This window comes from Lytechinus pictus, chromosome 2, assembly GCF_037042905.1.
Source record: "Lytechinus pictus isolate F3 Inbred chromosome 2, Lp3.0, whole genome shotgun sequence".
Taxonomy (NCBI): Eukaryota; Metazoa; Echinodermata; class Echinoidea; order Temnopleuroida; family Toxopneustidae; genus Lytechinus; species Lytechinus pictus.
This window is the reverse complement of record NC_087246.1, coordinates 18,216,032-18,232,057: the sequence shown is the minus strand read 5'-3', so window position 1 is coordinate 18,232,057 and position 16,026 is coordinate 18,216,032. Positions and strand designations below refer to the sequence as shown.

The 16,026-nt window shown below is 33.7% G+C and overlaps 1 protein-coding gene across 2 annotated transcripts; it reads left to right on the top strand.

The window, feature by feature from the left end:
- Positions 1 to 253: 253 nt before the first annotated feature.
- LOC129254648 (P2X purinoceptor 4-like) lies at positions 254 to 15,414 on the top strand. Of its 2 annotated transcripts, none has more exons than XM_054893150.2 (12): positions 254 to 602; positions 1,857 to 2,034; positions 2,632 to 2,703; positions 4,549 to 4,624; positions 5,188 to 5,293; positions 6,450 to 6,536; positions 6,830 to 6,971; positions 8,841 to 8,971; positions 9,678 to 9,834; positions 11,534 to 11,632; positions 12,019 to 12,072; positions 12,501 to 15,414. In XM_054893150.2, the coding sequence occupies exons 1-11, from the start codon at positions 418 to 420 to the stop codon at positions 12,052 to 12,054; spliced, it is 1,269 nt and encodes a 422-aa protein (XP_054749125.2). In that variant the 5' UTR covers positions 254 to 417; the 3' UTR covers positions 12,055 to 12,072; positions 12,501 to 15,414. The 2 variants fall into 2 exon arrangements, with proteins under 2 accessions (XP_054749125.2, XP_054749126.2); XM_054893151.2 differs by having other exon boundaries at positions 284 to 602; positions 12,019 to 12,068; positions 12,501 to 15,292.
- Positions 15,415 to 16,026: the final 612 nt, after the last annotated feature.

The window sequence follows — 16,026 nt, the reverse complement described above, 5'->3', positions numbered from 1 at the left end:
TTAACATTGTAAAAGATAATGTTCCAAAGGGCTAATACAACAACAACAACAACAAAACCCATAGATCTTCAGGGAAAATATTGGACCCGATAATGACTATAAAATCCACTAAAAATTGCCTGATCCGGGGAGCGTTTCATCAACATTTTTTTGATTGGCTGAGAAGTACCCATGGAAAATGCATTGCATTTATGTCGGATCATAACGTCTGCAAGTCCTTTCATGAAACGCACCCCCCCCCCCCCCGATCTTTGGTTCAACGGATTGTACATGATCACCTGACACTGTAGTAAATCACGTGAACGAAAGCAGGCGTGTCGCCGGTGCAGCTCATACTCATAGCTCGCTATCGATATCTCGCGTAGTATTTTTGAACGTGCAAATAATTTGTCTAATTCATCTCCCTGCAGATTTGACATGACAGAAGTGGTCGACATACAACACAAATCAACCACGACGAAGATGTCTGTTGGTTCGTTTATTTCGTCTACTGTAGCTAGTTTTTTCGAGTATGACACGCCTAAGATAGTGCACATCAAAAGCAAGAAGGTTGGACTTATTAACCGACTTCTACAGCTTGCAATTATTGGATATATCATTGGGTAGGTTTACTACTTATATTGGGGAAATCTATACTATCAGCACGACTTTATCTCCCACTCTCTCCTCCTCCTCCTCTTTCTCCTACTCTTCATATGTCATACAACTTTTTAAACATTTCTCCACTAGGCGGCCTAGGCCTATCTCATCTCAAGTTGTTCTTCCCCCCAATATTCCAGGATCAGTGCCAGTGGTTATCCGCAGGTTGGTTGACTTGGAAGTTGGACCCCCGAGTTCCTTTAGTCTAGACATACCGGTATATGGTGCATTTAAAAAATATATCTAAATTCTGAGGCAGTGAGTGGGTCGTTACGTCAGCATCAAGAGTAGTACTAGTAGACCGATAAGTAGGTTTATTTCTGTCAGTGTCAGGGATATGCTCCACTGAGACTGGCTCTGCAGCAGGCCATTGGGCTCATATTAATGGTGGAGCAAGCAACCGCCGCTTAACTACAGCGTCTATGGAGAAAGGGTGTGCTTTTGCACCCTCCTTGATTACTCCTAAATTTTGCTTTTTGACGGGGTAAAAACTAAAAGGGAAGAAATGATAAAGATAAATATATATTAAATACATTCAGCTTACCACCTTTCCGAAAAAAAACAAATTTTGATGAGAAACAGTTCAGGATCAGCCAGGTTCTTCTTTGATCGCTTGATTGCCGTCAGTGCAGCTACAGCTGAGCGTACGAACGTGCCAGCCAATCCGCTGGCGCGTCCGGATGCTCAGCTGTAGCTGACGGCGATTGAAGAAGAACTTGGTCTTGGCTGATCCCGATCTGTCAGTCATCAAAATTCGCCATTTTCCAGCATATTTTTCAGAAAGGTGGTGAGCTGATTGTATTTGATATAAATTTATCTTTATTATTTTGTCCTTTTTCCCCCGTCAAAAAGCAAAATGTAGGAGTAATTGACGAGGGAGCAAAAGATATTCTGAAGTTTGCATGTCAGGGATATCACATTTTTTAAAAATGCAGTTTTTAGATTACGCATTGGCTGAGTATTAAAAGCACATTCATTGTTGGTATTCAAGTTTCTTGCTGTACATATAGATGTTCATGTTAGAATAAAAGAAAAATGAAAGTATGTGTGTGTACATAGAAAGATTACTAAATACTAGAAAGAATAATGAAACAGTAAATTATACGAACTGGAAAAACTTTCAATGTTGAATAAATTATTCCTGATTTATATTAACATAATTTCTTACGTAGTTAAGAGGAATTATTCATAATTTTACCCTAACTCTTCTGATGTAGATGGGTACTCGTGTACAAGAAAGGTTACCAGTCGACAGATGATGTTATGAGTGCCGTAACAACCAAAATGAAAGGCGTGGCATATACAAACATAACCGATGAACCCAATCTTAATGTGAAAGATACAACACCATACAACAGAATTTGGGATGTATCGGACTACGTCATTCCGCCACAGGTAATTGAAGTTTCCATTCTTACCAAACTTTGTTCCAACATAATATAAAGAAAGATAGTGCTCAGAAAGTGGAGCTTGAATGGAAGGCATGTCAAGGACAATTCTACAGTACAAACTCATTATTGTTGTCAGAATAAGGAATCAAAAGTAGGGGAATATATTTTATTAAAGAAAATTGATTATTATTGTGCTTAAAAAAAAAAAAATATGTATGTATTCTTTTTAAAGGTACAATACCAGGTATCAGTTGATTCAAATCAATGTACAGTATGTTTTTCAACAGAAACACTTGGCATTGCTAATTGTGAGTGACCCTGGGGCGTGAAGTTATTTTAAAAAGTCAGCAAAACTGAGCACAGAATTACAGCAGCAATTGCTTGTTTAAACAGGCAGTTAAAAAAAAAATCTGAATGTTTTTTCTCTTTTTATCTTATTTACTAGGTGCAAGCATAAATTTAGACTTCCCTGGTAAGCCTTTACAAACTGAATGTTGGGATTGACTTTTTCCTTTTATGATATGCACTGCCATTAATGAGTAAGACCAACTTAGATTTATGGTCTTTTGATATTATTTGTTGTTGTTTTCTTTCTGTGCAGCAAACCAATGCCTTCTTCGTTATGACCAATATGATCATCACACCAGGCCAGAGTAAGGGAGAATGTCCAGAGGTATAACATAATATGCTTTGACAGCCATTTTGGTTTAGCCAAATTATACAGATTTTTATTTTCTGCTTGAAGGCTTTCATTTCAGATCACTGATGGAATTCTATTTCCACAAGGGATCATATTTTCCCCAAAAGTGCACAGCTCTGAGGGAGAGTATTCAGGAGAGAATAATGTGACTTTGGAGGGGAAATGAAATACTATTTATTGAAATAATAGATAGTATCAGATATATCATTTTAGCTGTACGTTGTACCTTTATCTTTAGCAGTACTATATTATGCATGATTAATGCATGATTATTTATAATACTCATTGTATCATTATGTTTTATGCTTTAGTTATGATAAAGATACTAATTTTCGAATACTTGTCACCAGTGGCGTACGTAGGATTTTTGAAAGGGGGGTTAAGCTGAAAGACTGAAAGAAATTTTCACAACCATAAAAGAAAAAAAATAGGTCGTTTCATACCCCAAAAAAAATTGACAAGCAAAAAAAAAATTCTTAGGGGAGGGGGGAGGGATTAGGGTTTCAAAAAACTTTAAAGGGGGGTTTGAACACATGTAAACACCCCCTTCTTTCCAAGTCATCATTCTTCATTTGGTTTAGGAATTCACCTTATATACAAATCTAATATAATTCACTCTCATCAGTAGCGTACCGTGAACCGCAGGAGACAAAGCATTGGGGGGGCAGTGCATTGTCTGTGAACAATGCTTTGCCCCCCCAATGCTTTGTCTCCTCCGAGTCACGGTACGCTACTGACTCTCATCCTGTTCTTTTTCGGCTTATGATCCACCAACCAACAGTCATTTTCAGGACCAACCACATAGAAAACAATAAAACTCCTCTACGTTATTATATGATTACCACCATGTAAACCTTCAAAGATATCATCTATCTGTACTTGGTATCCTTTAAATCATCTATTGTTTAAACCCATCAGCCTGTATTCTGAAACCCAGTTTAGATTAGGTCATGGTCTAACTCTATGCCAAAATTATTAGAAGCTTAAATGTTAAAATTTTAGTAGCATTGTATGTTTCTTATGTTCACTATGGCCTTTAATCAGGCTCTAATGGCGAACAAAACTTATTCATTTATTTTTGCAAGACTGATCTGAGTTACAAGTGAGCTAATACTGAACCTATACTGATAGAGATTTGTGACACAATTGGCTATCCATAGTTAAATCACAACAATAGACCAGAGTTTAAATTAAACCCTATAGTTTAGAATAAGGGCCCTAGAATGGGGATACATCCATTCTAATAGTTCAGTAGACAGGAAACAGAATAAATTATATCCTACATAAATTAAGTCCTGTATGCTGATTGGTCTAAATTGCATCATGTGATCAAACATTCTCACTATTTTGCAATGATGTTGACAATGGAATGCCCTTTGAAGAAAATTTACTATTCTGTGACGTCATGCGCGTGGCTTCAGGAAAATAGGTCAGTCAGTGCAGCGGGTTATCTATAAATTTGGTTCAGATTAAAAAAGGATGAACTACTTGTACAAGTACTAAATTATCAACATCTATTGCTCTAACTTACAAAAGTAGGATATAAAACAAATATACTATGCCTTTATTTCAAAAGTATAGAGGGAATTATTCATCCTTGGTTGTACTGGCAAAATTACTATTTTTCCCTCTTGGGCTTCGCCCCTTGGGGAAAAATAGCAATGCCAGTCCAACCTTGGACGAATAATTCTCACTATACTTACTTAAAGCCTGGTATATTTGTACAATGTAATCACAATGGTTTTCGAAATTAAATGCCACTTCATTATAGACTGCATATTCAACAAAAGTTTCTTTGTATACTGCTTATTTTGCCAGGATCCTAAAATACCTAATGCAGAATGTTCAGGGCCTGAGGATTGTGATGCTGGCATGCCCATCACCAATGGAAATGGTAAACTATAATGTTTTCAGTACAAGTAGAAAATACATAGTCCATCCAAGAATGCTTGAGACAATAGCCCATCATTTGATCTCCCTAGGTAGAGAGATGGATAAATGGTTGATTGATGAAAACATCATTGCAATATGAGGCAGATTGTGATGAATGTACATGTCAAAATATGTATATTCATTTGCATAAACATGAAAATACACAAGGAAATGTAGATTTATAAGTAAAGTACATATTGCAAATAGAAACTGTCAAAATTTAGCATTTTGTCATGATGATAATATGATGGAAAATTTTTATGGCAAAATTTATGGAAATGAACTCATGAAACAAACAAAATAAGAACAAAGACCAAAAAAAAAATGAGATAGGAGAAGAATAAGTACAAATGCTTGACGGAGAGGCTATGAGAAGCTCACATTTGCATCAGAATGCAATTTGGTGTTTGACTGTTTGTCTGGTGCTAGATCTTGCAAGTCTAGATCATTGTTTAGTGACAGTAAACATTTTTTATGATTAATGTTTTACATTTATGAAAAATGTAATCTGTGTCTATATCTCAGGTGTGATGACTGGTAAATGTGTCAACTATACATATCCTGATGGAAATGTTACACAGACTTGTGAGATCAAAGCTTGGTGCCCAGTTGAGTTTGATAAAACTCCCGTGTAAGTTGGTCACAATTATTGCTCTACCTGTATGTGGTAATGTTGAAAAGTAGTTCTAAGTTGGCGAGAAAATTTTCTTTTGATTTTATTATTATTAAAATTTTCTTTTACATTGATATACAAAAATATAATATACCAAGCAAGAGAATTATAATTTACATTTTGTACATCAATCATAAATAATCAAGTGTACAACGAATCATGATTATTCCATACAAGATTTTACTGCCAAGTAATAACATTCATGAAGGACCTTTTCCATTAAGCAAATTGCTTGTGAAAATGACAACCCCGAAAAAAAAACTCCTGAAATTGATGAATACATTTCTAAAGCAGAATGGTTATATTCTTTAAATAATAGATCAATCATAATTGAGGTAATGTTTTTGCTGAGGAAGTAGGTGCCAATGATGAAGATGGAATTGATGGAGATCATGATGAAGATGTTATTGGTGATGGCTAGATCAGAGGAGGGATGATTTTACAATACAACTGAAACAATGACACTTCAAATATTCTGATAATAAGAAAATAATATCATACATTGAGTGTTGATTTCAAGAGGAGGGAAAACGTTTTATAGACTCTGGGAGAGAGTTCTATAGCTAGTAAACCCACAATCATAGAAAACTTTCATGTTTTTATAAACTTTTGTAAGATTTTGTCATGCTGGATCAGCAAATACACAGTTTATGATAAAGGTCTTATTGAGATTGTAGCATTACAGGTAAATGCTTACCAAAATTAGATAATCTATGAATGTGACAAAAAGATAAATTTTTGTTCACATTATCACAATTAGTTCTAAGGGAAGTTTCACAAAGATTTAGTTGCACATATATGATTTAAAATTGATATAGGGGTATAATTCCATATGATGCTTTCCAAATACCCAAAGTTTTTTTTCTCCAAAATTTCAATGACTGATATTTTCTAGAATATTGGTTTTTCTTTAAATGCTTCCTTTTAATTATTTATTTATTTCATTTATGTATTACTATTGAATTTTTAAGGGGGGGAGACGTGAAGATTTTATTTCAAACGGTATGAAGATCATACCTGTACCTCAGATTTTCAATCTATATCCTGAAACATATTTTTAACATTCTTGTAACTAAATGATTTGTATTTTTTTTCATGCTCTTTTTTTTCACAGGACCAATAAATCTGTTTTGAGTGATGCTGCAAACTTCACTGTTCTAATCAAGAATAGTATCCAGTTTCCTAAATTCAATGTTTCAAAGTAAGTTTGACTGATTGATTTCATTTTGTGGTGCATTATAACTTGTATAGTTGATATATCAGTGATTTGGTCCCATGTTAAAGATGAGATCTCACTTGCACTTAGTGTCAACTTTGTGATCAAATCATATTTAATTGTTTTTGTATCTATCTCTGGTAATGATTTTTCTCTTTGTTTTTGCAGAATGTTATAACATGTCAATATTATTAGCATTACCCTACTCTTAAATGCATATGGAAAATAACTTTCATTGTTTAATTTCCTATTTTTCCACAATTCCCCTTATGATACAGACGTAACATTCTAGAAGACAGCAATAGTACATACTTGAAGCAATGTCATTATAGCAGTAGAACAGACCAGTTCTGCCCAGTATTTACGCTCGGTACCATAGCCAAGGAAATAGGAGAAGACTTCAACAGCCTTGCTTACTTGGTAACTCTCCTTGCTATCTATTGCAATTTATACTCTGCATATGAGGATAACCTTGTTGTATGATTATTCAAAGGTTTTAAATAAACCTGTGATAAAGCAGAGTTTTTCAAATAAAATCATGCTCATATAACCGAAGCAATTAATGAATATAAAATACATCATTATTTTGAGTGCACCAAAAATTTTCAAAGCGAATTTTCAACACTCTGATGATCTTAAAGTCTGTCAGCTCTATGCATTTACACGTAAAGTCAATTGCGAAGTGCTCATGAATAACGAGAACATAATAGTACATTACAAGTATACATATCCATAGTTTCATATTACATAAAAAGCACAGAATGAAAGTATCTGGCTCACCATTAGATAATAAGAATAAATGTAGGTTGACTTACCAGCTGAACTGATCAAAATACTAAAAAGAAGAAACATGATCTACATGTAGTCCAAGCTCAGTCTAGGATCTTCAATAACATGCCAATAACAATATTATATCCTCTTTGAAATTTTAGTAGATATTTGAATCCAAGATGTATGTCATTTTATAATATTCCGTTCTTGTAAAGAGCGTACCACATTGTCATCTAACGTTTATATGTTCTTCCAAAGGACTACATTTGAGATACAGATATGTGTTGTGATATCTCCATAGGAATACAAATGAAACAATACTAGAAGTTTGAGTAGTAAAAATCAATATCTCTACCTAAACCTCTCCTATCATGACTATGATGACCTTGATGAGTGTCAAACATACAGTATGGCGTGACCTGTATGACATATTTCAGAAAGAAAATGAAATACATCTGTTCATCTTTTGTAATATATTGCACCTGTTGCTATTTTTTATCCCTCTGTATGAATAAAAAGAGATCACCTTGTATTAAATAGCCACAATCTGTCCATTGAGGGCTAATATAAATATCATGTTTGTTTTAAAATGGTGTGTATTTCAAAATGCTACTAAACCTTCTAATTAGTATTCTGATCTCGGGTTTAAATTAATATCTGGTTTAAAGTTGTAACACAAATCTCTTTTAGTACATGTTCAATTTATTGACTCAATTGACATACATATATGATTCATAGCCATCTTGGAATGATTACTGAAATATTTTTCTTCACCATGGAAAGCAAGGGAGAAAGAAACATGATTTTAGAATAATCAATCATCTTATTAACAGTTAATTGCATTGACTACAATGTTATAATTAATCATGAAAATCAAACGAGCAATTAATCATAAATCTTTGTGTCATGGGACCCTGGAAGCTCCATTTATACATTATTTGAAGCAACTTTGTTTGTACAGTTTTTATTGTGACACACACAAACAATTTGAGAAGGTTGTGTGTATGAAAATAGTCATTAAAATTAAGTGCTTAACGATCATTCCACAGCTTGTACAAAGTTCTCACAATATACATGTAATGTGCAAATACATTGGCTGAACTACATGCATTTAACACACAGGGAGATCAAGTGACTTAAATGGGAATATACTTCAAGATTCAGAGGTGAAATAGTTTGGCAAACTTTGCCGTTTGTCTGAGATATTTGGCAAATAGCCATGATCTGGTTGGGGGATTTTATGAACATGGCACGTGTCTCTGGTAGGGCATGCTCATGTGACAAAGCTTTCTGTTTGAGACAAATAACAAAATAAAAAAAATCATGAGAGAAACATTTGCAAGAAATTTTGAAATGCATTGAATTCATACCAAACTAAAGACAATACCTGTGAACAAAAACCCTGTTGATTTTATGCTTTGTACTGATGAAAATTCCAACTGGCCTACATTTGAAACACTGATACACTGTATAAGAAGTCATATTGATCAACTTTTATTTATTTTATTTGCATATTAGGGAGCAGTAGTTGGAATAATAATCCACTGGGACTGCAACTTAGACTACAGCCTAGATAACTGCAGACCAATGTACACCTTCCGAAGATTAGATAACAGAAATGCCCTTATTGCACCAGGCTACAACTTCAGGTAAGAAGCAGTTAGTCTCATTTACCTCATTAAATGTAGTGTGGTGGTGTAGCATCTGTGTGTATCTTTGGGTTTGTATACCTGGGTCCAACCTTCAACTTCACCATTAAAAAAACTTACTATGGCCAGAACTTCTAACCTCGGCTTCAATTCATAACTTCCCTGTGTATCTTGGATGACAGGCGTATGCCACAACACCCAAATGCTGTCTGCAGAGAAGATTAGATGGAAAATAAACTGGATGGAAACCAAACTTTGCAAAAAGAGTAGTTTGACTTGCTTTCCAAACAAGAGATGAAGAATTTTTTTAATGCATGAATCAATCAATTGATTAACTTGAAGATGCTTGACCCTGTTACACTGCATTGATCTCTGAAACTGATAGAGGTGTGGCTCAATGTTGAATCACCAGAAATAGTTGTATCTGTGGTCACTCAACATTAAGACAAGTTCCCATTTACAGAAATTTTACAATTTTATTTTCTGCATTACCAATGGTTGTGATATTGTTTGTGGTGGTATTGGATAAGGGAATTCTTTTTAAATCAATGTAGAACATTCCTGTTATAACATGGCTTTGTTTTCAGGCTATAATTTTAACACTTAAATTTACAGCACATTACTTATTTCCATCTTTCCACATTAGTGACAGTATTAATTTTTGATTGAATGATTAATTACTTCTTGAATCTAAATTTTATTTCAGATACTCTATAAACTACAAAGAGAATGACACAGAATTTAGAACCCAGACAAAGGCATATGGAATACTCTTCCAAGTAATCGTGTCTGGGGAAGCAGGAAAGTTTGATGTTGTTCCTCTGATTCTCAACATTGCATCTGGTTTGGCGTTGCTCTCATTGGTAAGGTTATGATTTCAATATGCTTAATAGAGATTTGATTTGATAAAAATGTCCTATTGACAAATGTGTTTTCTATATTGATTTATGACACAAAGAGCTTAGTGAAACAACAATATTAGTCAACAATAGACTTCCTCTGCTAACTTTTAATTACACTCACCAACATTAACTGCTGATCCTTTTTTACCATGGTTAATGGCAAGGACAGGTCTTAACTCATTTGTGAAATAGGCCTACGATTTTATGTTTGTTGCTTGATTAGGTTGTGACACCTCAACAAATTTTATGATGATAACACCATGCAAAATATGACTGCACCTTTTTAGACCAAAATTTGAAATGTCCGGACACATGGTTACAAAATTATGCTACATGTCGGACCAATAAAAAGCTGCCGGCCTTGTCTGCATAGATGGGCAAGCTATTCTATCACTCATTGGTGAAGGGCATCTACTCATGCTCGACTAAGAATAGTATTTGATACTACTTTCACACTTGTGTTTGGATACGTTATGTGTCTCGCCTCAAATCCACTCGCATCCTAGGATGTGGATAGATGTTGCATGTAAGAAGTGGTTTGTGTAGACATTTTGATGTATGGGCACCAAGTAGTATTTTCTTCACTATATCACGCAAAGTATTCTTTCTTTCCTATGGGTGATTGTAGTACCATACTTGATTACTTTCCACTGTTATCTTTGGATGCCAAAAATAATCCTCACATGCTGAATTAAGATTGGAAACATACCTTTAAAGTGCTTTAACAGGACAGTCTAGTTTATGGGTTTGATGCATTCTTTGTTTTGACTGCTTGAGTCATTGAGTGATTCTCTATGATGGTTTTTAGTCAGTTTGTCAGTGGCAAGGTAGACATATTTCTCTTTGTTGAATCAGTCACAACTACGAAGTCTGTTTTAGACAAAATTGTGTCAGTTTTCTCTCCGTTGATTGCACAAATTAAAACGTTGTTTTGAAGTCTTATGGGAGTGTTTACATCAGTTGCTGTCGATGACTTAATTTTCAAAACTCATCTTTCGTAATGGGCTCCCTGTAATCAACAGACTCGTTTCCTTCTTAAGCTTTGAGTGAGGTACATGTCATTTGCTTCTTTAAATTCTGGGTAATTTACGGCGGTAAATCAAATTTGTCTAAATGTCTCTGCAATCCATATATCAGCGTTATCATTTAATGGTTGAGTATACCATTCACCATTTGGTCTATGGACCTCTAGATAAAATGATTGAAGAAACTTAGTTCAATTACTGTCATTGTTTCTGGAAGTAGAAACCTTTTTGTATAAACTTGTTAGCTCACTCTCGGGCTACATAGAGGATCTTTTTAGTTGCAGGAGCATCTGTTTGATCAGTTATTTTGTCCAGTTCTTCCTCTCCCAGCGATGCAAAAGTAGCCAGTTTGACAATTTTTGTCACTTTGCACTGCATCCTCTACTCACTGAACTCGATTGGCAATTGACAAATCACACATGTGATTTGTATGATGTTAAGACACTGTCATATTCCGAAGTATAATGTATTTTATGTCATGTTGGGAAACATAACAATTGTCCGAGCTACAATGGTCATGTGACAGTATGTTGGTCACATGGCACATAAGTATCTATATAAAACATGTAAATATAAATATTGTTTCTAAGAAATTTTCGTTCATGATTTTTTTCTTCTCTAATTTCTACTTTCAGGCTAGTATTATGGCAGATATATGTGTATTATATCTACTCAAAAAGCGGTACTTTTACAGACAGAAGAAATACCAGCTAGTCGATGACATTCCATATGAGGTAATGGTCAAATTCACATCTATGAATAATTGTTGATCAAATTTGAGACATTGATACTGATAATAAAAGCTGAATTTATTTAGCGTTTTTGCCAGAGGATATAAAGCGCAACTATATATTATCATCCCGGCTTTAGCTCGAGCAACCACTAGCTGTTGGTGCATTCAAGGTATTAATCCTAACATGTATTTTGTATGCATTTTAAGGTACTGCATCATGTTATTATTGATAGTTGACGTTGGTTTAGCTCACATTTTTTTTTCAGGCCATTGAACTATTTGACACTGTCATTCCTGTTACATTAATATATGAATGTAAACGCATAACAAGGCATAATTCTTAACTAAAATTCTCTACATTTCTTTTAATTTCATTAATATTATTAGGATGCAGATGCTGATACAGATACAGAGACGCAATAAAGGAAACCATTCATGTAGGTTAGTTACATTATTCATTATTTATATTTCAGATATAGATCTGTCAGTTGCTATTTATAAATGAACAAAAAAACCTTTCCCAGTTTTATAATTTTATTGAATAAGTCCCCTGTGTTGTTTCTGTACTGACCAATGGAGAATTAATTTGAAATTCAGTGTGTCTGTAATACCATAAATACAATAAATATTGTTTTCCATCCAATTTTGATTAAATTTCCTGCATAATACTTGTTTGATTTGTCTCAATTTGTTCAAATAAACTTCTTTTTCTTAGTTGAGGTGGACTTGACCTTTGAATAATATACTTTGTTTTCTCACCTTTTTTTTACTTGGGTTTCCTTAAATACATGTATTCTACATGTGTTTTCTGTATCCTTAAATATTTTATTGGTTTTCACAAATGTTTTTCTGTGGTTTCTTCCATTCAGATCTTTGATGAGCAATAGATCAATTCTTCTTCAAACAAGTTATTGTTATTACTTCAAATATGTCTTTCTCTTCTCACTTTACAAATTCATCAGTGCCTTTAGAGTATTGCTTTAGTGAATCTAATGCCAACTGTCTTTGTACAACACCATTGCATTCAAGACTTTCCTAGTAGGGCAATTCCATAAAGCACATGTGCATCCAATCCCTCTTGTTAAATGATTGATCTAAACATTGCAGATGGGTTTTTCATAAAGCTGTTTGTAAGTTAAGAGCTACTCTAAGAACGACTGATGAACCTTTCTTACGCACTAAATCACAAGTGAACATTTAATGGTAAATATCATAATACCACAAGAAAGGATCACCAGTCATTCTTAAAGTCACTTAACTTACGAACAGCTTTATGAAACAGCCGGGATTGTGCTTCATTTGATATAAGTAAATGCTTTCATATTATTGGATTGGTTATTTTCATGGAATTGCCCAGTGGTTTTCATCAGTCTTAAACATTTGGAAAACAAATGTTTTTTAAATATTTTGTATGTATGTTGCCAAACAGGAGATTAAATAATGTACATTCTAATTTGGTTGTTATGATCAAAGCCAAGTACAATTTAATGGATACATTGTGTGCATAACTTTGGACTTTATATGTTTGCATTTTGGATTTTATGAAAAGTTGTCATTCAAAGGTTACTATTTTTCCTCCTAGCTGCATGAATAATCGTGTCTCATTGTTAATTGTGAAGATTCTGAAATAAATTTTTATTCCGTATTGGGTAATTATTTGATGAGTGTACTAGAAAAAGTAACTTATTTTGTGTGGTCATATATTTAGAGACACGTGTATATTAATCATGCCATGTCTGTTTATAAAGTATTTAAAAGCAAATGAGATTCTGTTCATTCTCTGAAGACTGACTCGCTGTACAACTGGGGTATGACCTGATTTCTGGAAATGAAAACAAATTGAATTTTGTTATTGGAGATTCAGAATCACTAAGAAATTTACATGTTAATCAGAAATTTTGGTAAATGCAAGCCTTTAGTTTGGACAAATCAGTTTCAAATTGTATGTAACAGTTCATATAATTGCATATTAGATCATTATGGCTCCAAGAAAATCACTTTTATAATTTAAAGAGGATTTCAACAGTCTTGAATTTGAACTAGAGTATTCATATTATTATTCAGAACTTTGGACAGTAGGATGTTCCTTGTTCGAATTTTCACTTTTGTTCTTTATAAAAATTGATGATGACGCAAATATTTCAGGCATTTGTCTGTAGGTCTGAGACTACCTTAAGCAGCTTTTTTAAAAGGATTTCAACATTCTTGTTTAGCCACTTTAGAATGCAGCGAAAAAATTACCCTCCCCTTAATATTACTGGAAATATACAGTAAAACTTGTGCATCAAATTGATCAATCATTCTTTTTTATGGTCTAATTTATATTGTATTGTATTGTCATTATGAATCATCTGGGAACACTATATCGTCCTTTAGCTACCCTACATTCAGACAAATTATGATACTTTAATGAACTCATATTGAAATGGATAACCCCATTTCACTTTGTTAGGTGTCATTTTGTTCTGTTTTAGCTGTACAACTAACTTATATCTGAACATTGGGTAAAGTCTTCAGTTCTCTGCAATACCAAGAATAGAAATGTCAAACATAATTGAGGAAGAACTTACGATTCATAGAATTTCACGAAAAACACGTTTTTTTAGCCAAAAATTTAATTTTGAAAATATAGTGAATCCCATGAATATCAAAGTGAAGTCTATTAAAACAAAAACTGTTCATCAGTAAAAAGAAATCTGCAGATCAGACCTATTGGCAGTATTTAGCATGTGTTCTTCAAGATACTGCAGTACATGTATGTATTAACAGAAAATTACCTTTTTTAAAGATTTATTTTTTATTGACATACTGTTGCTTTATAGTATTGGTTTGCATAAGTAATTGAAGAACAGAATTTGACATTGGATTACCAAAGATTATGGAACTCCACTTTTAATAGAAAACAGAAAACTGGGGACTTTCCCATAGGGATGTCAGAAGACCATGTCAAGCTTGTTGGTGATGATTCCCCCTATTTCTCAGACCAACAAATTTAAGATTGAATTTTCTACTTCAGTGCCTTTTCAATTGTACCACTAGACCATACATAAAAATTATAATTTAAAAAAATGGCCAGGGAAGAAAATTAATATTTTGTGTACTTCTGTTCATTCCAAAGATATTTTTCATAGAACCTAATTGCTATGTACTTTTGCAACTTGCATTTTCTATGTACATATGTATTTTTTTTTTTTGTTGTTGTAAGGTTTGTCCCTCCTTTGGACCCTGGGTCTCGTATAGATCACAAAGTTATATTTTAGTCATTGTGTCTATTAAATTCTTATGTCAAATAATGTTACAAGTCACAGGCATCACAATGATACAACCAAAAAGATCTGTGTAGTAGTTACATCTTGATAATTCAGGTTAATGTTTTTTGCCACTATTTCACTTGCCTGATTTTTGTTTTTTATATGTAAGTTCGTCTCTTTATAAGTGATGAATTTGTATTCTAATTGAATAATTTATCATGCCTAAAATAGTTGCTCATCAGTGTGATTAGATGAATTTTATTATTATCTCTGATTGATTTGTAATCAATTTTTCTATAAACATAATTATTTTTATATTGTACAGTTTTTATATTGTATTTCATTTTTCAAGTATGAGAATACCTTGATAAATATTGGTAAGTTGATTTATTAAATGCTTTTTCAAATAAGTTTACTTATGTTGTTGTTTCCCCCAGTTATTTTATCATAGCCTTTTCTATGTTATAAATGATTTTGAAGTAAATTCACGTCATTAGAGGCATCATCCATTCATCACCAGAATCCATCACCTTCAACATCAAGTCCACCCCTTTATTTTCCTCTGCATTTCATAAGTCGAACATCCATAAGTCAAAAATTAACAAACTTGAAGCATTATTTCAGACCAGAATATGCAAGATATGTTTTAAGTCAAATTTTTCCTCACATATTTCTGTGGTCCCAAGAGATTCGACTTGGACAGAGTCATATGTAGTTGATGGATTTTAAAGGATGATGTCGAGGACATTATCACCATCCCTTTAAAAACACCTGTTCATTATCCCCATGAAAAATGGCCATCATCATCACCACTGTCATCATTATCACCATGGAATAAATCATCCCCACCATCACCTCAACCCTCCCCATCATCATCTCAATCCATCTCATCATCCTTCCAAATCCATCATCCCCATAATCACCACCATCATCATCACCATCCTCATCATCACCATCATCATCACCACCATCGTCATCACAAACCACCATCATCCTTCCAATTCAACTTCAAGTCTTGTAATCCCAGGTCAGCAATATTGATTTGAAAGTCATTCAGACAAGAAGTAAGAAACCTCAACAACATTTTGTGTTCAAAACCAATGGGATGCTGCCAGCAAAAAGTGTTGTTTTTTTTGTGGGGGGG